General features: G+C 70.7%; 2 protein-coding genes and 1 non-coding gene across 6 annotated transcripts; all 3 read left to right on the top strand.

The window, feature by feature from the left end:
* Positions 1-1,735: 1,735 nt before the first annotated feature.
* On the top strand, positions 1,736-1,899 carry LOC141921946 (U1 spliceosomal RNA). The gene has a single exon (XR_012622829.1). It is a non-coding gene; the product is annotated as a U1 spliceosomal RNA (small nuclear RNA).
* Positions 1,900-2,164: 265 nt separating this feature from the next.
* Positions 2,165-15,843, top strand: CAD (carbamoyl-phosphate synthetase 2, aspartate transcarbamylase, and dihydroorotase). 2 transcript variants are annotated; one of them, XM_074820454.1, is made up of 45 exons: positions 2,165-2,333; positions 2,549-2,688; positions 3,542-3,671; positions 3,882-4,024; positions 4,296-4,437; positions 4,914-5,085; positions 5,168-5,353; positions 5,424-5,536; positions 5,637-5,782; positions 5,863-5,994; positions 6,184-6,417; positions 6,507-6,728; positions 7,101-7,289; positions 7,512-7,636; positions 7,743-7,876; positions 7,954-8,066; positions 8,170-8,420; positions 8,492-8,738; positions 8,842-8,940; positions 9,041-9,265; positions 9,354-9,536; positions 9,643-9,861; positions 9,940-10,107; positions 10,181-10,363; positions 10,444-10,548; positions 10,627-10,875; positions 11,076-11,157; positions 11,334-11,500; positions 11,587-11,751; positions 11,832-11,963; positions 12,057-12,258; positions 12,334-12,524; positions 12,596-12,736; positions 12,847-12,942; positions 13,016-13,157; positions 13,296-13,343; positions 13,800-13,844; positions 13,930-14,084; positions 14,164-14,238; positions 14,330-14,542; positions 14,704-14,829; positions 14,909-15,064; positions 15,139-15,240; positions 15,342-15,436; positions 15,719-15,843. In XM_074820454.1, the coding sequence occupies exons 1-45, from the start codon at positions 2,249-2,251 to the stop codon at positions 15,819-15,821; spliced, it is 6,771 nt and encodes a 2,256-aa protein (XP_074676555.1). In that variant the 5' UTR covers positions 2,165-2,248; the 3' UTR covers positions 15,822-15,843. The 2 variants fall into 2 exon arrangements, with proteins under 2 accessions (XP_074676555.1, XP_074676556.1); XM_074820455.1 differs by lacking the exon at positions 13,296-13,343.
* Positions 15,844-15,846: 3 nt separating this feature from the next.
* MPV17 (mitochondrial inner membrane protein MPV17) lies at positions 15,847-22,865 on the top strand. Of its 3 annotated transcripts, none has more exons than XM_074820458.1 (7): positions 15,847-15,958; positions 19,668-19,783; positions 19,897-19,989; positions 20,114-20,209; positions 22,028-22,060; positions 22,263-22,315; positions 22,392-22,710. In XM_074820458.1, exons 1-7 carry the CDS (start codon positions 15,886-15,888, stop codon positions 22,459-22,461), a joined length of 534 nt encoding a protein of 177 aa, XP_074676559.1. In that variant the 5' UTR covers positions 15,847-15,885; the 3' UTR covers positions 22,462-22,710. The 3 variants fall into 3 exon arrangements, with proteins under 3 accessions (XP_074676559.1, XP_074676558.1, XP_074676557.1); XM_074820457.1 differs by having other exon boundaries at positions 19,888-19,989; XM_074820456.1 differs by lacking the exon at positions 15,847-15,958 and having other exon boundaries at positions 19,736-19,783; positions 22,392-22,865.
* The last annotated feature ends 1,366 nt before the right edge of the window (positions 22,866-24,231 follow it).

Here is a 24,231-nt window from a genome sequence, read left to right as displayed (position 1 = left end):
GTGTATAGCTCGGGGACGTGGGTGGAATCGCACGTAGCACCAAGCAGCCCAACAAAGAGTTGGGGGGGGGTAAGAATTGCACCACCGCAGCAGCTCAGCCCGGCAGCTCGGCTCTGCGAAGCGCCAGCTCTGCTCTGCTCAGGCCTGGGGAAGCAGCAAGGCTTGGAGGAGAAGCAGAGCTTGGAAGAGAGATAAATGAGCTCGGGGAAAGCGTGGAACTGTTTGTGGGAGAGAGGGTTGATGACTGTCTAGTTGCCGATTTGCTTGTTACAAAGTGAGAGCTTGAACGCGAGTGTAAGTGTGTCTTGTTGTACGAGTGTGTGTTAATGTGAGAAAAAGAGAATTTAAAGAAAATAAACAGCCCCTGCGCCGCAGAAAGAAGAGCACTGTGACGGGTGAATTATTTTGGCCGCTACAACTCATTACAACTTAATGCAACTTATTAAATGTAACACAGAAGGTGATTTGTCAGCCACGGCCCCTCCCTGCGGTGCCGGCCCAGCTCCCAGTTGTCGCCAAAGGCGGCCTGGAGACCCGCCCAGTCTGGTGACATCCTTTGACACCTCCTCTCCCTCCCCGTGCCCTGATGCTCAGCATCACCCCTCGGGCCCCCCTCGTGCCCTCCGGGCCCGTCCCAGCCCCTCCCGTCCCAGTTTCCTCCACGGAACATCGGCTGGGCCGGCACCGTTAATGAACCCACCCGGTTCCCTTCCCCGTCCCCCCGCGCCGGGCCCATCCCCACCGTCCGCAGTTCGGTCTCCCGCCGTTCCAGGCGGTCCCTGAAGCCCCCCCGAGCTTTCCGTGCGGCCGTTCCTACCCCCCGCCCCGCCCCGCCCCGCCCCGCCCCGCCCGGTGCCCCCGCGCTGTCGCCCCCCCCCCGGCCCGCGAGCGGCCGCCACGTCCCCGCGAGCCGCTGGGGTCTGCGGGTGCCGGGGCTCGTGTCCCCGCGCCCGGGGGGGCCCCGCGCGTCGTTGGGCTGCGGACGCTTTTGTCCCCCCGCCCTGCAGGAGCCGTCGCCCAGAGCCGTCCTGGAGCCCGGTGCGGACCAGTCCGGCCCAGCAGGGCCCCGCCGGCTGCCGGAGCGCAGCCCCGCGTCTGGGGTGCGGGGTCTCCGCCCCGGGCGGGGGACGCGGCGGCCGCTTTGCCCCGGGCGGGTTCATCCGGCGGCGGAGCTGAGCTCGTGTCCCCGGGCCCCGCCGGAGGACGCTGCCCCAGCCCCGCTCCGCCCGCGCGGCGGCTCCTGCCCGGCCCCTCCCGGCTCTGGCGGACCAAGGCCCGGGCGGTGCCGGTGCCGGTGCCGGTGCCGGTGCCGGTGGGGGCGGGCAGGGCCGGGCAGGAGCCGCGGGGTCCGGGGGGCCCCGGGCAGCGTCTGCGGCCGCTGTCGGCCCCGCGCGCGGGGTGAGGGGGCGGGGCCTGGCGGTGGGGGCGGGGTCACGCGGATCGCTCCGCTACCGCCCAGCGCCGCGCCGGGACCGCAGGGGCGGGGCGTATTGGGGCCTTGCCGTAGAGGGCGCGTCCATGCAAATGAGGTACCGCGAGGCACGACGGGAGCGGCCCCCGCCACCAGAGAACGGCGGTCCCGGGCGGGGCGGGCGCTGCGTGGGGCCGCGCGGGGCAGAGGCGGGTCGGGGGTGTCGGGTGGGGGCGTGTGGGGTGCGGGCGTTGGGTGTCGGGGGTGTGCGTGTGTTGTGTGTGTGTGTGTCGGGGTGTGGGGGCGCGTGTGGCGGTGCGGGTCATACTTACCTGGCAGGGGAGACACCATGATCAGGCAGGTGGTTTTCCCAGGGCGAGGCTCATCCCCTGCACTCCGGGTGTGCTGACCCCTGCGATTTCCCCAAATGCGGGAAACTCGACTGCATAATTTGTGGTAGTGGGGGACTGCGTTCGCGCTCTCCCCTGGTTTTAGCGTTTTAACAACAGATTTCTGCCCGGTGTGTTTTCCAGTACCGTTTCTGCCCTTTTTCTTTCTTTGCCTTCTTTTCCCCACACATTTTTCCCTTCCTCTCGGGCCCCGTCTCCCCGCTGCCCGCGCTCCGCTCTACTACCCCCGGGCCCTTCTCTCCCCGTTCCCCGCGTTCCCGCTATCGGGTGGTCCCGGCCCGTCCGCTCGGCGCCGCCCCGCCCCTACCCCGCGGGGGTTGGCCCGGCCCGGCCCCGCCCCGGATCCTCCCGCCGCCGCCGCCGCCGCCGCCGCAGCCTCTGCGCTCCGTCCCCGCCCGGTCCCCGCCGCCGCGCACGTGGCGCCGCCATGGGTCGCCTGGTGCTGCAGGACGGGTCGGTGCTGCGCGGTCGCCCCTTCGGGGCCGCCGGGGCCGCCGCCGCCGGGGAAGTCGGTGAGTGCGGCCGCACCAGGACGGCGCCGGATGTCGGGGGCGAGGGGTCGGGGAGGGGACAACCCCCCCCCCCCAGCTCGGTGCCCCGCCGTGGGGCGGGAGCGGGGCCCGGCCCGGGGCGCTGGGGGATGGAGGGGGCCCGGTGCCTCCGCCGGCGGGGCGCGGGGCTGCCGGGATGCTCCGTCCCAGCCCGCCCCCCCTCCCCGCGCTCCCAGTCTTCCAGACCGGCGTGGTGGGGTACCCCGAGGCCCTCACCGACCCCTCCTACAAGGCGCAGATCCTGGTGCTCACCTACCCGCTCGTCGGCAACTACGGGGTCCCCCGGGACGAGACCGACCCCTTCGGCCTGAGCAGGGTGAGCGGGGACGGGGCGCGGCGGCGGGTCCCTGCCCGGAGCTGCCGCGGCGGGACGGGACGGCGCAGGGTGCCGGGGTGGGGCAGCACCGGGGCGGCGCACGGCAGCGGGCAGAGCTCTGACCCCGACGCCGTGCTGCCGGGAGGGGTCGGGGCTGGGCGACGGGGGGGGAACACACCCCTGGGACTGGGGTGCCCTGGCAGCAGGTGGGGAGCGGGGCCGTGTCTGTCCTCGCCGGGGCTCCGCTGCGGGACGGGGGTCCCGGCCCCCCGAGCCGAGGCAGGACAGCCCCCGCTGCGCGGCCCCGGACCACCCCCGTCCCGGGGCAGAGTCCAGGCCCTGCTTCGGGCCTCCCCGTGCTGACCCCGGGGTCCGTCCCGCCCAGCCCCGTCCCACGGTGACGGCCCAGGAGCCCCCGGCCCCGCTCACGCCATCAGCCCCGTCCTGCCTGCGGCCCCCAGGGAACCAGACCCTGGTCCCGTGGGACGGGACACGGTGGCCCGTCCGGGGCCCCCCCTCCGGGAGCGGCGCTTCCGTGTGCCGGCTCGTGCTGTGGCTGTGTCCGAGCTGAGGGGTCCCGCGGCACGGGGGGACTGCGTGCCCTGTCCTGGGGCTTCCGGAGCCGGGGGGCTTGGCGGGACCAAGGCTTAAGCTCGCGTGGTGGGGGTGTGGGGCAGGGGGGGACGGTGACAGCCTGACGCCACGTGGGGTGCCATGGGCCAGGGATGGGGTCCCTGTGCCGTGGGGCTCCCCCAGCTCTGGCCTGCAGCTGTGCCCCATGGGGGTGCGTGGGGCTTCTCTGGGGCTGGTGACCCCCCCGCCCAGGCCACACTCACCCCCTGCCCCCCTGCAGTGGTTCGAGTCTGACAAGATCCATGTGGCTGCGCTGGTGGTGGGCGAGTGCTCGGAGACCCCCAGCCACTGGAGCGCATCCCGCTCCCTCGACCAGTGGCTGAAGGAGCAGAATATCCCCGGGCTGGAAGGTGGGACTGGGGGGGCTGGGGGGGCTGGGGCCCAGCGGACAGGGAGTTCTGGCCCAGACCTGTCTCCGTGTTGGGATTTTACCCCCCATGTTGGGATTTTTCCCCCCGGGGGTTGACCCGGTGTTGGGGGGGGGTGACGACGTTGCTGGGGCACAGGGTCCTGCTGGGGTGGGACGGGGCCGAGGGGTCGTGTCTGACGGCTGCCCACAGGGGTGGATACTCGGGCCCTCACGAAGAAGATCCGCGAGAAGGGGACGCTTCTGGGGAAGCTGGTGCCGGACGGGACCCCTGAGGAGAGCCTCTGCTTTGAGGACCCCAACAAAAGGCACCTGGTGCAGGAGGTGTCGCTGAAGGTGGGGCTAGGGATGGGCTGGGGGCTCCTGGGGGGGTGGCTGGGGGGTCTGGCACTGGGCTGGAGGCATGGAGGGGTGGCTGGTAGTCATGGGGATAAATGGGGGGGCTGGTACTGGGCTGGGGGGGGGGCATGGGGGTGGCTGTGGGGTCTGGCACTGGGCTGCGGGGTGGCTGAGGGTGAGGGTTGCTGGGGGTGGCTGGGGCTGTGGAGGTGGTTGCGGTGGAGGGCTGGTCCCGGGCCGGGGGGACCCACGCTCACCCCTCCTGCAGGCACCCCGCGTGTTCAACCCCGGCGGGTCGCTGCGCGTCACGGCGGTGGATTGCGGCCTCAAGTACAACCAGGTGCGGTGTCTGTGCGAGAGGGGGGCGGCCGTCACCGTGGTGCCCTGGGACCATCCACTGGACACTGCAGGTGGGGTGGCAGCGGCTGGGGACGTCCCGGGGCCCTGCTGAGGAGGGGGGAACGGGGGCTGGGGGGGGGGGCGTCTCCTTGGCCAGCGCTGGGCGCAGCAGGACACCATGTCCTGCTCTGTGCTGGGGGAGCAGGAAGCCTTGATGTCCTTCCTGGGGACTTTGGGGCTCGGGGCCCTTGGTGTGACACTGCAGGTTGGGGGGGGGGGGCATGGGCTGGGGGTGCCTTGTTGTGATTGGGATGGGGGATTCTGGACTGTGCTATCAGGGTGCCCTAATGTGACCCTGGGGGGGCCCTTGCTGCTACCACGATGGGTGTTGTGGGGTCAGGGCACCTTGGTGTGACCCTGGTGGGGTGTCAGGGAGGGCCTGTGGTCTCCAGGTGCCTCTCTGCGAGGCTGGTAGCCAGGGGGGGCCCCACTGTGATCCTGGGGGGCCAGGGGCCCCTGCTCAGACCCAGCTGCTGTCTCGGCACAGACTTCGATGGGCTGTTCATCAGCAATGGCCCCGGCGACCCGCAGCTCTGCCAGGAGACAGTGTCCAGCCTGCGACGGGTGCTGGACGCGCCCCAGCCCAAGCCCGTCTTTGGGATCTGCCTGGGGCACCAGCTGCTCTCCCTGGCCCTCGGCGCCCGCACCTACAAGATGAAGTGAGTGGAGGTCCAGGGTGGGGGTCACCGCGGGGTCCCGGCCGCCCCGGGGCTGAGCGATGTCCGTCCTGACGCCCCCCAGGTACGGGAATCGTGGGCACAACCAGCCGTGCCTGCACGAAGACACGCAGCGCTGCTTCATCACGGCGCAGAACCACGGCTTCGCAGTGGAGGCGGGCAGCCTGCCGCCCGGCTGGGCCCCGCTCTTCACCAATGCCAACGACAGCTCCAACGAGGGCCTCGTCCACCAGCACAAACCCTTCTTCAGGTGGGCGTGGGGCCGTGGCTGGGGCGGGGGGGGGGCGCGGGGCCGTTGCCCTGCCTGACCCCCTCCACAGTGTCCAGTTTCACCCCGAGCACCGCGCCGGCCCCACGGACCTGGAGGGGCTCTTCGACGTCTTCGTGGAGGCGGCACGGGACCTGCGGAGTGGCGACGGCAGCGCCCGGACGGGTGGGTGTGGGGCGGGAAGGGGGGGGCCGGCTCCTCGGCTCCGGGGCTGTGCGTAGGGGGTGCGTGTGGCCCCGGTCCCAGCGTGTCCCGTCCCCCGCAGTGCGGGAGCGCCTGCGGGACTGGCTGACCTATGACAAGGCGCTGGCGGGGGGGCAGGATGCGGCCCGGCCCCGCAAGGTGCTGATCCTGGGCTCCGGCGGCCTCTCCATCGGGCAGGCGGGCGAGTTCGACTACTCAGGGTCGCAGGTGAGCGCCCACCCTGGGGGTACGGGGGTCACCGGGGGTCTGGGTGAACTGTCAGGCGTCACCCCTCTGCTCCCTGTTAGGCCATCAAAGCGCTGAAGGAGGAGAACATCCAGACGGTGCTGATCAACCCCAACATCGCCACGGTGCAGACCTCCAAGGGGCTGGCGGACAAGGTTTACTTCCTCCCCATCACCCCTGAGTACGTCACCCAGGTGAGCACCCCGAGAGGGCATTTTGGGGGGCGCAGGAATGATGGGGCTGGGGGGTGGCGGAGAGGCTGGTGCACGGAGGGCAGGGTGGGACGGGGGGTGCTTGGGGGGCAGCGCAGGCACGGTGGCAGCCGGAGGATGCAGGGCACATTGCATGGGACCACCGTGGGTCACTGCCCTGTTGCCCCCCAGGTGATCCGGAACGAGCGCCCCGACGGGGTGCTGCTCACTTTCGGGGGGCAGACGGCTCTCAACTGCGGCGTGGAGCTGACCAAGGCAGGCGTGCTGGAGCGGTACCGCGTGCGGGTGCTGGGCACCCCCGTCGCCTCCATCGAGATGACGGAGGATCGCAAGGTCTTCGTGGAGAAGATGGAGGAGATCGGGGAGCACGTGGCGCCCAGCGAGGCTGCTGCCTCCCTGGAGCAGGTCTGGGGGCGGCGGGGGGCGGCTGGGGGGCAGCTCCCAGGCAGGGTGCTGTCCTCCCCGATCCCCCATGACCCCGTTCCTCTCCTCAGGCACAGGCGGCAGCTGAGCGCTTGGGGTACCCGGTGCTGGTGCGCTCCGCCTACGCCCTTGGCGGCCTGGGCTCCGGCTTCGCCAACACCCGCGAGGAACTGGTGGCACTGGTGAGCCAGGCCTTCACCCACACCTCCCAGGTGCTGGTGGACAAGTCCCTGAAGGGCTGGAAGGAGATCGAGTACGAGGTGGTGCGGGACGCCTACAACAACTGCGTCACGGTACAGGATGAGGGCAGGACCCCCCCAGGCTGCTGGGGCAGGGAGGGACGTAGCTGGGGGCGTGGGGGGCTCCCACCAGGCCCCCAGCAAGGGCTCCTCAGCGCCTTCCGCGGTGCTGGCACGGCTGCCGTGTGCCCCGGGGAGCTGCACCCCTCGAGCCAGAACCCTGCACCCCCCCGTGCCCCAGGGCGGGGCTGCCACACATGGGGTGTCCTGGGGGTTGTGTGGGGGAGCCCCCGTTGGTCCCCAGGGTGGGGCAGGTCATGGTGGGAGCCAGCAGGGACCTGCCTGAGGCAGGAGCAGGCAGGGGGTAGCGTGTGGGGCAGCCAGGACCACCCCCACAGCCGGCGGTGACCTCCCCGACGCTGCCAGGTGTGTAACATGGAGAACCTGGACCCGCTGGGGATCCACACGGGCGAGTCCATCGTGGTGGCGCCCAGCCAGACCCTCAACGACACCGAGTACTTCCTTCTGCGGCGCACGGCTGTGAAGGTGGTGCAGCACCTGGGCATCGTGGGCGAGTGCAACATCCAGTTTGCCCTGAACCCCGAGTCGGAGCAGGTCAGTGTGGCCCCCCAGCCCCCCAAATACCCTTCCCAGCCCCCAAATAACTGCCCTTCCCCAGCCCCCCGCCTGCCCTCGCGTTCAGCCCCCGTCGCTATTTGTGCCCTCCACGTGCAAGTGGCTCTTCGGTGCCAGCTGGGAGCCATCGGGGGGGCCCTGTGTGCCGTGGGGCCCGCATCCTGTGCTGCCCTGCTAACCCTGCCTGCCCGCTGCCTGCAGTACTACATCATCGAGGTGAACGCCCGGCTCTCCCGCAGCTCAGCCCTGGCCAGCAAGGCCACCGGCTACCCGCTGGCCTACGTGGCTGCCAAGCTGGCCCTGGGCATCCCCCTGCCCCTCCTCAGGTAACGGCTCCGCTGCGGCATGGGACAGGGGTGTGGTGCTGCCCCCGCTGGCCTTGCGCCCCCCCTGGGGGATGGCCCCAGCCACTGACCCCCGTCCCCTCCCCAGGAACTCAGTCACCAACTCCACCACGGCCAACTTTGAGCCCAGCCTGGACTACTGCGTGGTGAAGATCCCGCGCTGGGACCTCAGCAAGTTCCTGCGCGTCAGCACCAAGATCGGCAGCTCCATGAAGAGTGTGGGTGAGCGCGGGGGGGGTGGGCGGGGGGGGCAGCGCCACAGGCGCGGGGCCTGGCTGCTCACCCTGCCCCGACTGCAGGGGAGGTCATGGCCATCGGGAGGAACTTCGAGGAGGCTTTCCAGAAGGCGCTGAGGATGGTGGATGAGAACTGCGTGGGCTTCGACCACACTGTGAAGCCAGCCTCAGATGTGGTGAGCGCTGGGGCTTGGGGAGGCGTTGGGGGGGCCGTGCTGCCAGTGCCGTCCTGGGGAGGAGGCAGCTGTCTGGCCCCACTCACCCGCCCCGGCCCGGCAGGAGCTGGAGACACCGACAGACAAGCGGATCTTCGTGCTGGCGGCCGCGCTGCGGGCTGGCTACTCCATCGAGCGGCTCTACGAGCTGACCAAGATCGACCGCTGGTTCCTGCACAAGATGAAGAACATCACGGACCACGCGGTGCTGCTGGAGTCGTACCGCGAGGAGCAGAGCACCATGCCGCCCGCCGTGCTTGAGCGGGCCAAGCAGCTCGGCTTCTCTGACAAGCAGGTGGCCCTGGCTGTGCTCAGGTAACGCGGGGAGGGGATGGCCCCACTCCGCGCCCCGGCCCGCGCCCCGGCGCTCACCCTGCCCCTCGCAGCACCGAGCTGGCCGTGCGGAAGATGCGTCGTGACCTGAAGATCCTGCCGGTGGTGAAGCAGATCGACACGGTGGCGGCGGAGTGGCCGGCGCAAACCAACTACCTGTACCTGACCTACAACGGTGCCGAGCACGACCTGGCCTTCCGCGAGCCCCACGTCATGGTCATCGGCTCCGGCGTCTACCGCATCGGTAGCAGTGTCGAGTTCGACTGGTGCGCTGTCGGCTGCATCCAGGAGCTCCGCAAGGTCGGCCGGGCCCCGGTGCCCCGCGGGGCGGCCCTGGCTGGAGGACGGGGCTGGGGAGGAAGCGGGGGGCCCTCGGCCTCACCTCGCCTCGCTGCCCCAGCAGATGGGCTTCAAGACGATCATGGTGAACTACAACCCCGAGACGGTGAGCACCGACTACGACATGTGCGACCGCCTCTACTTCGATGAGATCTCCTTTGAGGTGAGGGGGCTGGGGCCCTGCCCGCTGTGGTGCCGGGGCAGGGCCAGAGCTGCCGGCGGGGCCTGTCCCAGCCACTCCCCTGCCCCCCGCGGTGCCGCAGGTGGTGATGGACATCTACGAGCTGGAGAATCCCGAGGGCGTGATCCTGTCCATGGGCGGGCAGCTGCCCAACAACATCGCCATGGCCCTGCACCGGCAGCAGTGCCGCATCCTAGGCACCTCCCCGGAGGCCATCGACTCGGCCGAGAACCGCTTCAAGTTCTCCCGCCTGCTCGACTCCATCGGCATCAGCCAGCCCCTCTGGAAGGAGCTCTCTGACATGGAGGTGGGGGGCTGCTGAGGGCGACGGGGCTGCCCTGGAATGGGGGAACCAGCTCCCAGCACGTGCCCTGAGGGTGCCGTCTGTCCTGCAGTCGGCCAAGCACTTCTGCTGCAAGGTGGGGTACCCCTGCGTCGTGCGCCCCTCCTACGTGCTGAGCGGGGCCGCCATGAATGTGGCCTACTCGGACAGTGACCTGGAGAAGTTCCTGAGCAATGCCGTGGCCGTGTCCAAGGAGCAGCCCGTTGTCATCTCCAAGTTCATCCAGGAGGCCAAGGTCCATCTGGGAGGCTGCTCCGGCCCCTGGGTGCTCCCCACTCCCCACAAGAGCCGGTTGCCCCCCCAGCTCCGGCACCGGGCTGTGACCGTGTTCCTGCTCACAGGAGATCGACGTGGACGCGGTGGCCTGTGACGGCGTGGTGGTGGCCATCGCCATCTCGGAGCACGTGGAGAACGCCGGGGTGCACTCGGGCGACGCCACGCTGGTGACACCCCCCCAGGACATCACCTCTAAGACGCTGGAGCGCATCAAGGCCATTGTCCACGCCGTTGGGCAGGAGCTGCAGGTCACCGGGCCCTTCAACCTGCAGCTCATTGCCAAGGTACCTTGGCTGGGGGGGGCCGTGCGGGAGGACGCCCCGTGGCCCCACAGGAGCCTCATGCTGCCCCCTCTCCCCCAGGACGACCAGCTGAAGGTGATCGAGTGCAACGTCCGCGTCTCCCGCTCCTTTCCCTTCGTCTCCAAGACGCTGGGGGTGGACCTGGTGGCTCTGGCCAGCCAAGTGATCATGGGCGAGGACGTGGAGCCTGTGGGGCTGATGACGGGCACGGGCATCGTCGGTGTCAAGGTGGGTGGGTGCTGCGGGGGCTGGGCTGGGGCGTGGGACCGGGCAGCCCCTGAACCGCCCCCCCTGCCCCCAGGTGCCCCAGTTCTCCTTCTCACGCCTGGCGGGTGCTGACGTGGTGCTGGGCGTGGAGATGACCAGCACAGGCGAGGTGGCCTGTTTCGGGGAGAACCGCTGTGAGGCTTACCTGAAGGCCATGCTCAGCACCGGCTTCAAGATCCCCAAGAAGAACATCCTGCTGACTATTGGCAGCTACAAGGTGCGTGGGGCTGGGGAGGGGGCCGGGGAGGGGGTCGGGGGCCCCCCTTCACCCTCTGACCAGCCCCGGGGTTGTTGCAGAACAAGAGCGAGCTGCTGCCCACGGTGCGGACCCTGGAGACCCTCGGCTACAAGCTGTACGCCAGCCTCGGCACCGCCGACTTCTACACTGAGCACGGCATCAAGGTTGGGGCTGGGGTCTGGTGGGGGCCAGGGTGCCCTCGAGGGGGGGCACGGGGCCCTGACGGGTGTCACTGCGGGCAGGTGATGGCCGTGGACTGGCACTTCGAGGAGGCGGATGGCAGCGAGGCCGGTGCCCGGGAGACCCAGCGCAGCATCCTGGACTACCTGGCCGAGAACCACTTCGAGATGGTCATCAACCTCTCGATGCGCAACTCAGGGGGCCGCCGGCTCTCCTCCTTCGTCACCAAGGGGTACCGCACCCGGCGCCTGGCCGTCGACTACTCCGTGCCGCTCATCATCGACATCAAGTGCACTAAGCTCTTCGTGGAGGTGGGCTGGGCTGCGCGGGGTGAGCGCAGGTGACGGGAGCGGGGCCGGGGTTGGGGAAGTCCCGTGTGGATGCTGTGGGGTGGGCACTGCACATGCGGGAGGGTCGTTTTTGGGGCGCAGCTCGGGCAGACGACCTCATCCTGGCCCCGTTCATGTGCCCCTGCAAGACGGGTCCTGCCTGATGGCTGCCATCTCCGCAGGCGCTGGGCCAGATCGGGGCAGCCCCCCCGCTGAAGATGCACGTGGACTGCATGACGTCCCAGAAGCTCATCCGTCTGCCAGGTAGGTGGGACCGTGGCGGGGGCCGGGGGCTCCGAGGAGGCAGCACGGACCCGGGCAGTGCTGGGAGCAGAGCTGGGCGCACCCCAGGGCGCTGCGGGGAGAGGAGACGTTTCCCTGTGCTGCTGGGGTGTCCCCTGTGGCTGGGGGCTGCCTGCCGACACTGCCACGCTCCACAGGCCTGATCGACATCCACGTCCACCTCCGCGAGCCAGGCGGCACCCACAAGGAGGACTTTGCGTCGGGCACGGCGGCTGCTCTGGCCGGCGGTGTCACCATGGTGTGCGCCATGCCCAACACCAGCCCCGCTGTCACTGACGCCGCCTCCTTCGCCCTGGTGCAGAAGGTGAGGGGCTGCCCGGCACCCGCGTCCCCTCCCCGGGTGCTGTGGGGCCGCCCCCACCGTGGCACCCACCGCCTCTCGCCCCGCAGCTGGCCGAGGCCGGGGCCCGCTGTGACTTCGCCCTCTTCCTGGGGGCTTCCTCGGAGAATGCCGGCTCACTGGGCTCCCTGGCCGGGGCAGCCGCCGGCCTCAAGATGTACCTGAACGACACTTTCTCCAGCCTGCGAATGGACGACGTCTCGCTGTGGATGGAGGTGAGCTGCTGTGGGCCGCCGGGGCTGGCGCGGGGCTGGACCCGGCTCCCGGCGCCCACCAGCCCTGTACCCTCCCCCAGCACTTTGAGCAGTGGCCGCGGCACCTGCCTGTGGTGGCCCACGCAGAGCGGCAAACGGTGGCCGCCGTCCTGATGGTGGCCCAGCTGTACCAGCGCCCCGTCCACATCTGCCACGTGGCCCGCAGGGAGGAGGTGAGCGGCAGGGCACGGTGGGGGGACTGTGGGCCCCCGCGATGGGGTGTTGGGGCAGTTCAGGGCCCCCCCACCTCACCGCTGCTCCCCCAGATCCTCCTCATCAAGGCAGCCAAGCAGAAGGGCATCCCAGTGACCTGTGAGGTGGCCCCGCACCACCTCTTCCTGTGCCGGGACGACCTGGGGCGCCTCGGGGAGGGCCGTGCGGCTGTGCGGCCGGCGCTGGGCACCCGCCAGGATGTGGAGGCGCTCTGGGAGAACATGGACACCATCGACTGCTTCGCCACAGACCACGGTGAGCCCTGGGGGACGGCGGGAGCGCGGGGTGGGGACAACGGTGGGTCCCCCGGTGACCAGCCCCGTCCCACAGCCCCGCACACGCTGGAGGAGAAGCAGGGGCAGGAGCCGCCCCCCGGCTACCCCGGCCTGGAGACCATGCTGCCGCTGCTGCTGACGGCCGTCTCCGAGGGGCGGCTCACTGTGGAGGACATCGTTCAGCGCCTCTATGAGAACCCCCGCAAGATCTTTGGGCTGCCGGCGCAGGAAGACACCTACGTGGAGGTGAGTCCCTGGGGGACCCCGGATGTGGCCCCGGCTCTGTCCTGGCTGCCTCTGACCTGCTGTCCTGGCAGGTGGACCTGGAGCACGAGTGGATCATCCCCAGCCGCACGGCCTTCTCCAAGGCCCGCTGGACGCCCTTCGAGGGCATGAAGGTGAAGGGGACGGTGCGGAGGGTGGTCCTGCGCGGGGAGGTCGCCTACATCGATGGGCAGGTAGGGTCCTGGGTACCCTTCCCCCGTATCTGTGGGGTCCCCCATCACCCCCCCCATCACCCCCCCCATCACCCCCCCCATCACCCCCCCCATCACCCCTGCGGCTGCAGGTGCTGGTGGCCCCTGGCTACGGGCAGGACGTGAAGAAATGGCCCTCGGGAGCTGTGCTGGCACCACACGCAGCCCCCGCGAAGGACAGTGTGAAGGTATGGGGGTGCGTGGGGCTGGCGGCGGGGGGTCCCCACCCCGACCCGGCTCCAGCTCGGCCTCTCCCCACAGACCCCCGAGCGGCCCCGGCACGTGGTGGCCGGCGAGACGCTGCGCGGCCGAGCCTCCAGCCCCCGCCGGGTCGGCCCCACGGGCGAGGGACGCTTCCACCTCCCGCCCCGCATCCACCGGGCCTCTGACCCCGGGCTGCCAGGTAGGGGGGTGGGCGGTGTGGAGCAGGGAGTAGCACGGCAGGCGGGCGGCGGGGCAGCGAGCGTGCCGCCCCACGGCCGGGGCTGGGGGGGCCGCGGCTGGGCGGCCCCGCTGACGCCGGCCCTTGTGTCCCGTTCAGCGTTCCGGAGGCTGGGAGCCGCGCACCGCCCGGGCGCCCGAGGCACCGGTAATGTCGGGGGGGGACTCACTCAGACAATGAGTCGCGGCCGTACTAATGGCACTAACCGCAGCCGATGAGTGCATCCCTTCCCCCAGGTGCCGCGCTGGCTCCGGGCCTCCCGCGTTGCCCTGCCACGGGCCCCTTTTCCGCCCTGTGTGATGGGACGAGGCATGGCTGCGCCTGCCTGCCCCCCCCGGCCCGGCCCGCGCAGCACCTCGGGGACCCCTCGCCTGCCAGTGTGATTTGGGTTGCGTCCGATCGGGTTTTGTGGGGCGCGCGGGGAGAGGGGCACAGCAGCACCGTGCTGGGGCTTGGCCCGCTCTGTCTCTGGGTGGCCATCGCCCCAGCGTCAGGCCCCGCGGTGCTTTCGCCTGGTGCGGCCTGGCCAGCAGCACCCCGGGAGAGTGGGACCCGGGGTGCCGCAGCTGCCCGCACCCTCTTAATGCCCCTCTCGCACCCCAGCCGAGGACGCCCGTGAGAAGGCCGGCAGGAAGGCGGCGGAGGCGGGTGAGTGCTGCGGGGGTCCGGGACAGGCAGGCGGGGCTGTGCGGGACCGTCCCCGCAGGCTGACCGGCTGCGTTCGGTGCTGCAGATCCAGGGGTGCTCCAGGACAGCTACTTCTACCCGCCGGGCCCCCTCCCGCGCCAGGCCTCCCCGCAGGGCACGCCCCACTTCCAGACCTCCCCGCTGCTGCACCCCCTGGTCGGGCAGCACGTCCTCTCTGTCCAGCAGTTCTCCAAGGAGCAGGTGCCCGGGCGGGGGGGTGCGGTGCCTTGTGCGCGGCGGCCGCCTCCCCAAGCCCCAGCTGAGCCGCCTCTCCCCGCAGATGTCCCATCTGTTCAACGTGGCACACACCCTGCGCATGCTGGTGCAGAAGGAGCGGAGCCTGGACATCCTCAAGGTGAGCGGGGCGTGGGGACAGCTGCCTGGCAGTCGCGGGCCGGGCACGGTGCCCCTCTGGGCTCCCCGCGGTGATGGCGCAGTCCCCGCAGGGCAAGGTGATGGCGTCCATGTTCTATGAGGCCAGCACGCGGACCAGCAGCTCCTTCGCGGCCGCCATGAGCCGGCTGGGCGGCTCCGTCCTGTCCTTCTCGGAGGCCACCTCCTCGGTGCAGAAGGGCGAGTCACTGGCCGACTCGGTGCAGACCATGTGCTGCTACGCTGACGTGTTGGTGCTGCGGCACCCGCAGCCAGGCGCTGTTGAGGTGAGAAGGGGTGAGAAGGGCCGGGGGGGCGGCCACGTCCTGCCCCGAGGGTGGGGATGGTGACCGGCACTGTGGGGCAGGAGCAAGAGCCAGGTCTTGCCCCTGTGGGGCTGTCGGGGGGGCCGGGCCCTGCCCTCGCTCAGCCCTGCCCGTGCTCCCAGCTGGCCGCCAAGCACTGCCGCAAGCCCGTGATCAATGCCGGGGACGGGGTGGGGGAACACCCCACGCAGGCGCTGCTGGACATCTTCACCATCCGCGAGGAGCTGGGCACCGTCAACGGCATGACGGTAGGGCACCAGGGGCTGGGGAGGGGGAACACAGGCACCCCCAGCACCCTGTCAGGTGGCTCTGATGGCTCCCCCCCAGATCACCATGGTGGGCGACCTGAAGCACGGGCGCACGGTGCACTCCCTGGCCCGGCTGCTCACCCAGTACCGCGTCAACCTGCGCTACGTCACCCCCCCCGGCCTCCGCATGCCCCCCGACATCACCAGCTTCGTGGCTTCCAAGGGCATCAAGCAGGTGAGTGGGGGGGGTGTGGGGGGTCAGGGGCCCCGTGTGCCCCCCTCCAGGCCCCGCTGACGGTGCCACCCCAGGAAGAGTTTGGGAGCATCGAGGAGGCGCTGCCGGACACGGACGTGCTCTACATGACCCGCATCCAGAAGGAGCGTTTCCAGCTGGCCCAGGAGTACGAGGCTGTGAGTGAGGGGGGGCAGCGGCAGGGGGACGACCCCTGGGCCTTGCCGTGGCGTCGGGGGGGGGATCACAACTCAGGGCTCTGTGTGTGTGTCCCCCAAAGTGCTTCGGGCAGTTCATCCTCACGCCCCACATCATGACCCGGGCCAAGGAGAAGATGGTGGTGATGCACCCCCTGCCCCGCGTCAACGAGATCAGGTGGGGGGGGCAGTGTGATGGGGAGGGAGGGGGGCGAGGGCTGTGGTGCTGCTGGGTGGGGCTGAGGGAGACATCTCATCCCCAAGGGGGGTTTGGTCTGCGCTGGGGGGTTCTCTGCTTCCCAAGGGAGGGGGGTCTGATCCCCAAGGGGGGGTCTGATCCCCAAGGGGGGGTCTGTGCTGGGGGGTCTCTCTCTCATCCCCAGGCGGTGGCTGTGGTGGGGGGGGGGTGTATCTCGGGGGGTTCCGGGGCCGTTTCCCGCCTCTGACGACTCTCCCGCAGCGTGGAGGTGGACTCGGACCCGCGCGCCGCCTACTTCCGCCAGGCGGAGAACGGGATGTACATGCGGATGGCGCTGCTGGCCACCGTGCTGGGCCGCTACTAGCCAATAAACGGCGTGCTGCGCCCGCCCGTGACGTCATCGCGCCGCGACGGGGCTGCGGGCCGCCATGCCGGCGCTGTGGAGGGGCTGCGGGCGGCTACTGGCGCGGCGGCCGTGGGCTGCGCAGGCGCTCACCGCCGGTAAGGCCCGGCTGCGCCTCCCCACCCTGCACCGGCTGCACCGGCTGCACCGGGCCCGGCCCCTGTCACCGCGGGGGGAAGCGGAGCCGAAGTCCCACAGCCCGGGAGGGGGGAGGCGCCGCCCGTGCCCCATGCTCAGCGGGGCCTGACTGGGTGAAGGGCTCCGGCCCTCGGGGGTCGGCGCTGGAGCCGGGAGGGCGGGGGGGGGCTGTGAGGAGGCAGAACTCGCAGCGCGAGGACTCGCCCCAGAACCCCGGATGGGAGCTGTTTTGGGAGCCCTGGCTCCCCCTGGGCGGGGGTGGGTGCTGGGATGGGGGGTGGGGGGGCTGCAGCCTCTGCCCCAGGGCTCAGCCAGCGCAGCGCGGGGCACAGACCCCCCCAGGTGGAAGCCCCGCACTCAGCGCCTTGTGCTGCCTGGAGTGAGCCCCTGCCCGCCCCGAAAGGACGCCTCATTTCCCCTCCCTGATAGCCTGGGGGGGCACGGAGCTGCTGTAATGCTGCCCCGGCGCTGGCAGGCAGCTCCCGGTGCTCCAGGGTCCCTTTCCCTGCACAGGCAGCTGCTGCAGGCAGGGGTGCTCCTGCCCGTGCCGGCCCAGGTCTCACAGTACACGCAGCTCTACCTCCCCCTGCCTGCCCCAGCCCCCCCCCGGTTGGCAGCAGAGCCCATCCTGCCCGTGCTGGGGGTGCCCAGAGCCATGCAGGGGGGTGTGGGGCAGGCTGGCCATGAGCGGGGTCCCTGTGTGCTCCCCCTGCTCGTTGCTGTCCCTGCTGCCACCACTCCCCCTCCACCCATCCTGCTCAAACGTCACCCCCCGGATGCTGGAAAGGCACAACCGTGGGGTCTGGGGGTACCCTGCTGTGCTGGGGGGGGGCTCTGCTGAGCTCAGTATGCAGCCGTTGCCCTCCCTGCCAGGCTGCTGGGGTCCTGCCAGGCCACCGCGCTGATCCCGCTGTTATTTTTATCTGCTGTGCTGGAGCCTGTTGCCTGGCTCCTGCTGCACTCTGCGCTGCTGGGCTGCGCATCCCCCTCCCTGGTCCCTGGAGGAAGGCCAAGGTGGAGCTGGGAGGGCTGCCCGGGACCACCCCCCGCCCCCCGGCGCGACAGCCGTGCTGCAGCCCCCAGCCGCGGCCTGGCTCCAGCGCCAGCTCTGCCTCTTGCTGCTTCGCCTCGGAGCTGGCCCTGAGGTGCAGCCCCCCCCAGTTCCTTCCCGGGGGGGTGCTCACCCTGCTGCTGCCTTTGGGCCTGGGTCTCTCCCTGCTGTGGCGGCACCCAGCACAGCCCCTGTGCCACGAGGCTGTGACAGTGGGAGCATGGCTGTTCCCCGGGGCAGGGGCAGCACTGCCGGAGGCCAGGCCTTCCCACTCCTTGTGGCTTCAGCGAGGAATCCCTCTGCCCGAGGCTGGGCTGGGCCCCTCGCTGCCGGCCACGCCGTGCTCTGCGCGGAGGAGGCAGCCCCTGCCTTCGCTTGCTGCTGCCGGGGCCGTTTGCTGGCAGTTGGTGGCTCCAGCCACACTCGCCTGCCCAATCCCCGTCCCGCCTGGCAGTGAGAGCCGTGGGGTCAGGCAGGGCTCTGCTTCCTGCATCCCAGGCCCCGGGCCAGGCTGCCAGCAGGGCCGGGGCACAGCGGGCAGCAGCACGTGCCCGCAGCAGTGACCTTGCTGCCCTTGCCTGCGGAGAGCAGCCCTGTGCTCCCGTGGTGGCAACGCAGCCTCCAGCTGCCAGCCGGCGAGGCCCGTGGGGGACGCAGACGGTGTGGCCTACTTAGTCTTGGGCCCGTTTCAAAGTCCTTTGCCCACAGGAGCAGCTGCCTGCGGGTTTGGCCGGACACCTCCCAGCTCCCGGGCTCGGCCTGGCTGCAAGCTGGGCGCTGCCTCCTGCCTTCCCCCCGGCACCGCTCGGCCCCTGGGCAGGCGAGAAAGCTCCAGCCCATGAGCTGGGCTGCCCTCGCCCTTCTCGCTGGCTGCGTCTGGTGCTGCCGTGCGAGCCGGCTCTCCCCAGCCCGGGACAGGACGCGGTGGCGGGGCCCGGCAGAGCTGCGGGGTCAGCCGGGGGCTGGTTCCTGTGTCTGTGGGGTGGGGGGGTGCGGCTGGGGGCTCCAGCCCCGTTGGCAGCTGCGGCAGGGCCGTGCCGGCATCGCCGCGGGCGGGCGTCGTGCGGGGACAAAGGGCTCTGGACTTGTGCAAGTGAGATCATTGCGAGGGGATCGATCCAGCTGTGCTGCCGGATCGGGGCGCACAGACAGGCCATTCCCCCCCCTCCGGCAGCCCTGGTGTTGCTTCGTCACCGCCGGGCACCGCGCCTGGAGCCTTCGGCACTGAATGAGCAGCGCTGGCGGTGCCGGCTGCGGTTTGTCAATGAGCGGGAGCCTGCCTGTGCCTAGTGGGAAGGCTGCCCGCGGGAAGCAGGCAGCCAGCAGGCAGCCAGCGCTTCTGCCGTGCTGGCCCAGGGTCCCTCGCCTGCCGCCACCCCTGCCACAGCCCCCGGGGCTGGCGGGGGCCGCTCTGCTGGCGTGGAGAGGTGTGGTAGCTCCTGGGGCCCGAACCTCAGCCCCCGGGGGCTGCGTTGGTCCGGGGTGGGAGATGGAGCCGGTGCTGCGGTGGCAGGAGAGGCTGCCAGGAGCGTGGCAGCTCCGTGGGGCGTGTCCAGCCCGGCTGGCCCTGGCTGAGCCCCCGGCTCCTGCCCAGCCTCCTGGGCCACCTCCAGGCTCCGCCAGCCGTCACAGCCGTGCTGGGCCGGGTCCAGCCCCTGCCCGTGGGCTCACAGGGGCCACGCTGCAGCCCTGGTCTGCGGAGCTGGGCCAGCACCTCTCCCCTCACACGTGCCAGCCGGGGACGGCACCCCCGGGAAGGTGCCATTCGCTTGGGACCTGCTCCCTGTGGTGCTGTCAGGGGCTGTCGCAGGGACCGATGGCCCCGGGAGGGAGGGGGTGGTCGGGCGATGCCGGGGTGCACCCGGGGCTCTGCTGCCCCTTGTCCATGAGGAATCGCTCGTGGGGACCCTCCAGGCAGGGCTGGCCCTGAGCCGGCCCCACCATTGGGGCTGCTGGGGGCCGCTGCTCCCCGATGAGGGCTTGCTGGGCTCAGGGTTTCCACGGTCGCAGCGGGGCTGGAGACCTGCCTGGGACCCGTCCTGGGAGGAGGAGCAGGGGCAAGAAGCAGGGAGCCCGCCAGGGCTGGGGGAAGGAGCGCTGGGCCAGCCGAGTTGCGTCGAAGAGGTCAAGGGTGTGGGGTGGAGCGGGGGCTGCCAAAGGCCCAGCTGAGCTGCGCCCTGCGGGGGACGCGCCCCGCAGAAGGTCCCTCGCACTGATATGGAAACAAGGCAAGGAGCCGTGCCAGCGAGGAGCTGGGGCCAGCCCCCATGCCCCGCCAGCCTGGCCTGGCTGCCGGCGGCCCCGGCGGAGAGCGGCTTTCCTGGGAAGGGGTCGTGGTCGGCAGTTTGTGGCAGCGTGACGCCTGGGCTCGGGAGAGGCCGCAGCTGGGGGGCTCTGCCCCAAAATCCCCGGCACGGCGGGCCCTGGGTGACAGGTCAGCCCCGTGTTGGGGGCGCGGGGAGACGGCGCGGCCGGGCGCCGTTTGTGGCTTGGCCGCTGCAGCAGGGCCTGTGCCACGGGGCGGTGCGGGGCAGCGCTCAGGCGGGACGCGGCTGTCGGCGGGATACCCCGGGGTCTTGCCGGGCCGCGGCTGCCTGAGGGGGCTGTGCTGGTCACAGGGGCCCTCATGGGAGCCGGGGACATGATCGCGCAGCAGCTGGTGGAGCGGCGGGGGCTGCGCAGGCACCGCGGGCGCCGCACCCTGAAGATGATGGCGATCGGCTTCTGCTTCGTGGTGAGTGCGGGCGTGCGGCGGAGCGGGACCCAGGGCTGCGATCGGGGGGCTGTTTTGGCAGGAGCCCCCTCCCCGCCAAAAGGACGCTGCCCCTCACCACTCAGCTCCCGCAGGGCCCCGTCGTGGGTGGCTGGTACAAGATCCTGGATAGGCTCATCCCAGGGAGCACAAAAGTCGTGGCTGTGAAAAAGATGCTTCTGGACCAGGTCAGCGCCGCGGGGGTGAGGGTTCCAGCGGGCGTGGGGGGAGGGGGGGGGGGGGCAGGTTTCCATCCTGCCCGAGTGCCCGTGGCCAGGGCCAGGACGTTGGGCCCCAGCTCCTCTCTTACAGGGGGCCTTTGCGCCATGTTTCCTCGGCTGCTTCCTCGCCGTCACGGGGGCGATGAACGGTCTGTCAGCGCAGGAGAACTGGTCCAAGATCCAGCAGGTACGTGCTGCTTCCCCGGAGGGGTGCAGAGCCGTTGGCAGCCTCTCCTGGTGCACCAGCGCTGCCGGCTGCTCCTGTTTGCGGTGCCCATGCCCAGGCGCAGCCCCCTCCCAGCACCGACTATGCGTCCCCAGCTCTGCCATCGTGCTCCCATCCTCACAGCCTGGCCCTCAACTCCGTTGTGCCCCGGGACCCCGGCCACAGCTGGCGGGGCTGCGCAGGGCCCGACTCAGCGCTGGGTGCCAGGGCCCTGGCGGCATCGGGTGCCTGGTGCCGCCGGTGCTGGTGCCGGGGCTGCGCCAGGGTCCCACCCGGGCCGCGGCGGCTGGGCACCCAGTGCTGTCTGTGCTCCTGGCTGCGCCTCGGAGCCGTGACGGAGATGGCTCCGTTAGCAGCCACTGCTGGAAACCAGCGTGAGAGCTGAGTCAGCGTGTCCAGAGGGTGAGTCACCGGGGAGCAGGTGACCACCCGCCACAGGATGAGGCACACCGGGGGTGAGTGTGTGGCCACCGCCGCTCGCCCACCAAGAGCTGCCGGGGCTGGGTGGGAAGAGACCTTCCCTGCCCCAGCGCGCGGGGAGCAAATCCTGGGGGAGGACTGAGTTACCTCTCCTTCCTTCCGGCCTTGCGAGAGCAGCAGCCGGGGTATGAGGTGTTTTGAGACACCCCAGAGGCGCACGTAGGCTGGCCCCTGGCGCGGGCAGCACCCCCGGGCACTCCCGTCCGCCCCAGCCGCATCTCGACCAGGTCGTGCTGTGTATCGTGCTGTGTATCGTGCCTTGTCTCCCCCAGGGAAACCCGCCAGGGCCTGAGCATGGTGGTGGGTGATTCCCCGGAGCCGTGGGCTCCCGGCCGGTGCCCTGGGCTGGGCTGGGGGCCGGGCAGCAGTGGCTGGCAGCCACCTTCACCCCTGGCTTGGGGCGCATCCGTCTCTCCCCACGCAGAGGAAGCGTCAGCAGAGCATCCATCACCCCTGTGCCCGCTCTCCCCGTCCTGGGCTGCTGGCCAGCGCCGGGAGGAGGCCGGGCTCCCGGCTGAGTCACGGCCAGGCTGGATGAGGGACTCGTCCTGCTGCCACGGGGCAGGGCTGCGGCACGAGGACAGGGCAGCACCTTGGGCTCCCAGGGTGGCTACTCTAGCTTGGAGCCCCTCTCTGTCCTGGCCCCACAGTGCCTGGGAGGGTGCTGTGGGGATGTGGGGTCAGACAGGGGCTCGGGAATGTGGGGTCGGGTGGGGACTCGCAGCCTGTGCCAAGGAGAGGAGCCAACTGCCCGCTCTGCCTGAGCCTGCTGCAGGTGCCCCAGCTCGCTGCCTGCCCTTGTAGCGCCTTATCCTGCCCCACACCTGCCCCTGCTCTCCTCCTGGGATTGCCCAGAGCGGCCTGTGGTGGCCTGGTCGTGGCACCGTGGGCCGTGTCAGCTGCAGGAAGGGCTCCTGGTGGGGACAGAGCAGTTGTGGCCACCCTCTCCCTGCCACCCCGTGCTCGCCCTGCGCGGGCACGGCTCCAGGAGGGGGCAGGCAGGGGCTGCGGGGGGCAGAGGGGATCTGCCCCATGCCCGGCCGGAGTGGACATGGAGTTGGGAGGGTCACAGCGGGGGGACAGCGGCCCTCTGCGTGCTCCCAGCCCCTGCGTGCCTCCCCCCGCGCCCTGTGCCGTTCCTGACGGTGCCAGCTGTCTGCTCTGCCGCTGGAGCCGGCCACCCTCAGCAGCCCCAGGCTCTGTGCAAGCGGCCACCCGCACCAGGGCCATGGCCAGCTGGGTGCCCACTCTGGGTGCCCGTGGCATCTCTGGGTGCTCACAGTCTCCCTTCTCTCCCAGGACTACACAGACGCGCTGCTGACCAACTACTGCGTAAGTGCTGGCGGCAGTTGCAGACACATCCGCGCCCCTCCCTGCCCTGGTGCCACGCCGGCCGTGCCCCGGCTGGGGCTCCTCTGCGCCCCCGTCCCCATCCCCTGCCTCAGGGGCTGCCCTGGGCTCGGTGGGGCAGAGGTGGGGACGGGGCGGGGGGTGCTGGCGAGTCCCCTTCACCGCCGTTTCCTTCTCTGCCCAGATCTGGCCACCAGTGCAAATCGGAAACTTCTACTTCGTGCCCCTGCAGCACAGGTAGTGTCGCGGCCATGGCCCCAGCTCCCCGGCTCCTGGCGCCTGTGGCTGTGAACCGTGTCCTCTCTGTCCGCAGGCTGGCCGTCGTCCAGTGTGTTGCCATCGTTTGGAACTGCTACCTCTCCTGGAAAGCAAATCGGATGTGAGGTGGAAGTCATGTCCCCTTCCTGCCTGCCCTGCCTGCATGCTGCCTGACTCTGCCCCACCTCCGGAGCCCTCGGAGTGGGTGCGGGTGACTCTGGGGTACGCAGGGTGCTGGCAGTGCCAGGGGTTGGCTCTGTCCCTTGACGCGCTTCTGCGTCCGCGCTCACTCCGCGCCCCGGCCCCGCACTCGGGGTGTTGCTGCTCCGGCTGTCCCTGGGGCCGATCCCGGCGGGGTGAGGAGCGGCAGCGGCGCTGGGCCGGGGCTGGCAGTGCCACGGGTTGGGCGCTGCCCCGCACAGAGCTCGGGGTGCCGAGGGGCTGCCCCCGGGTGCGCAGGCCAGGTGTGCCCCCCCTCAAAACACCCGGTGGACATTGGAACACCCAATAAACGGCGTTTTTCACTTGATTCTCGTGACACTTGAACTCATCGCCCCCTGTCCTGTGCCAGGGGCTGCACAGAAGCGGTTTCAGACTGCGCTCAAGGTGGGGAGGGGGGTCTAGCAGAGGGTGGATGGTGGTTGGGGAGTCACCAGGTCCCGCTGTAGCTGTTCCATGGGGTGTGGCGGTGCCTGCGCTGCTGCGGGGCAGTGGGGTGGGGTGAGCTGCCCCTGGGGGCACAGGCGCTGGGTGCAGGACCCTCCCGGGCTCACGGCGTGCTCGATGCACCGAAGGGGAGGACGCAGGGGCTGCAGCGGGGCTGCATCTACCTGTGCCTCGTCCCAGGTGAGCCTGCCTGTCCTGCCTGTGCGGAACCCCACAACACCACTGCCTGCCTGCACTGCTGCCTGGTGGGGACGCGCGTCTGGGCTCGCCCGACGCGGGCAGCAAGTGGACACAACCCGGCTCACACAACCCCTGGCACGTCCTGACCAGGATCCCCGGAGCAGATCGGTGGCACCACGGTGGTGAATCTCACCGGCTTCCTCGGCCGCGGCGCCATCCCTGCGCGCTGCAGCCAGCCGCTGCCGTGGCACTGGCTGAGGGGGATGCACCGTCCTTCCTCCCTCCAGCCCGCACGCAGCCGGCTCCAGGCTGCCCTCGCGCACCCGCCCTGAGGCTGGTCCCGGGTCTGGGTGCAGCTCCAGGCCTATGGGTGCAACCCAAAGCAGGGGGGAGCTGCAACTTGCACAGGACCCTGCTGCGCCCACCAGGCAGCTGAAAGGATGGGACGGAGCTGCAGCTGCAGCCCCTCGACAGCACGGCGGGGCAGCACTCGGCTGCGGGGCTGGGGCCGTGCGATGGGGCTGTGTGCGGGCGGCACCGGGGCTTTGGGGGCGCCAGGCCCAAAACGGGACTCGGCCCAGGCTCTCCCCAGCCCGCGGGGTGGGCACTGCTGGCCGGAGGCTGCAGATGGCAGGAGTTTGCAGCCCCGACATGCTGAGCCTCTTGCAGCTCTGTGAGGTCAGGAGGTCCTGGTGTGTTGATGGCGAGCGAGATGGCAGCGTGGCATGAGCCGGGCGCTTGTCCCCAGGAGCAGCCAGCCCCATGGCGCAGAGGCTGCCAGGGCTCGGGGGGCTGAACCCAGCCCCTGCTGAGGGCTCTGCCCTAGAGCCGCGGGGAGGTGGTGCCGGGTGCCAGCCTTCACGCCAGATCCACGTCACGGGTGCATGGCACCGTGTGCTGCCTCGCTGTGCCTCGTGTGCCCCTGCCTGCGGGCAGGGCTGTGCCCCAGCACCCCCATGCAGCCCCATGTGGGATGTGCTGGGGCCAGGGGCCAGCTCTGTCATCCCCAGGCTCTGCCTAACACCGGCACCATGGAAAGAGCCTTTCTG

This window comes from Strix aluco, chromosome 3 (genome assembly GCF_031877795.1).
Source record: "Strix aluco isolate bStrAlu1 chromosome 3, bStrAlu1.hap1, whole genome shotgun sequence".
In the NCBI taxonomy this organism is placed as follows: Eukaryota; Metazoa; Chordata; class Aves; order Strigiformes; family Strigidae; genus Strix; species Strix aluco.
This window is presented reverse-complemented; position numbering and strand designations above follow the sequence as displayed.

Coding starts and splice junctions, on each gene's coding strand:
- CAD (XM_074820454.1), top strand. CDS start 2,249: ATGGGTCGCCTGGTGCTGCAGGACGGGTCGGTGCTGCGCGGTCGCCCC. Junction 5,354..5,423: donor CAGCACAAACCCTTCTTCAG/GTGGGCGTGGGG, acceptor CCCCCTCCACAG/TGTCCAGTTTCACCCCGAGC. Junction 14,543..14,703: donor CGCAGCCAGGCGCTGTTGAG/GTGAGAAGGGGT, acceptor CCGTGCTCCCAG/CTGGCCGCCAAGCACTGCCG.
- MPV17 (XM_074820456.1), top strand. CDS start 20,128: ATGTTTCCTCGGCTGCTTCCTCGCCGTCACGGGGGCGATGAACGGTCT. Junction 20,210..22,027: donor ACTGGTCCAAGATCCAGCAG/GTACGTGCTGCT, acceptor CTTCTCTCCCAG/GACTACACAGACGCGCTGCT. Junction 22,316..22,391: donor TTCGTGCCCCTGCAGCACAG/GTAGTGTCGCGG, acceptor CTCTGTCCGCAG/GCTGGCCGTCGTCCAGTGTG.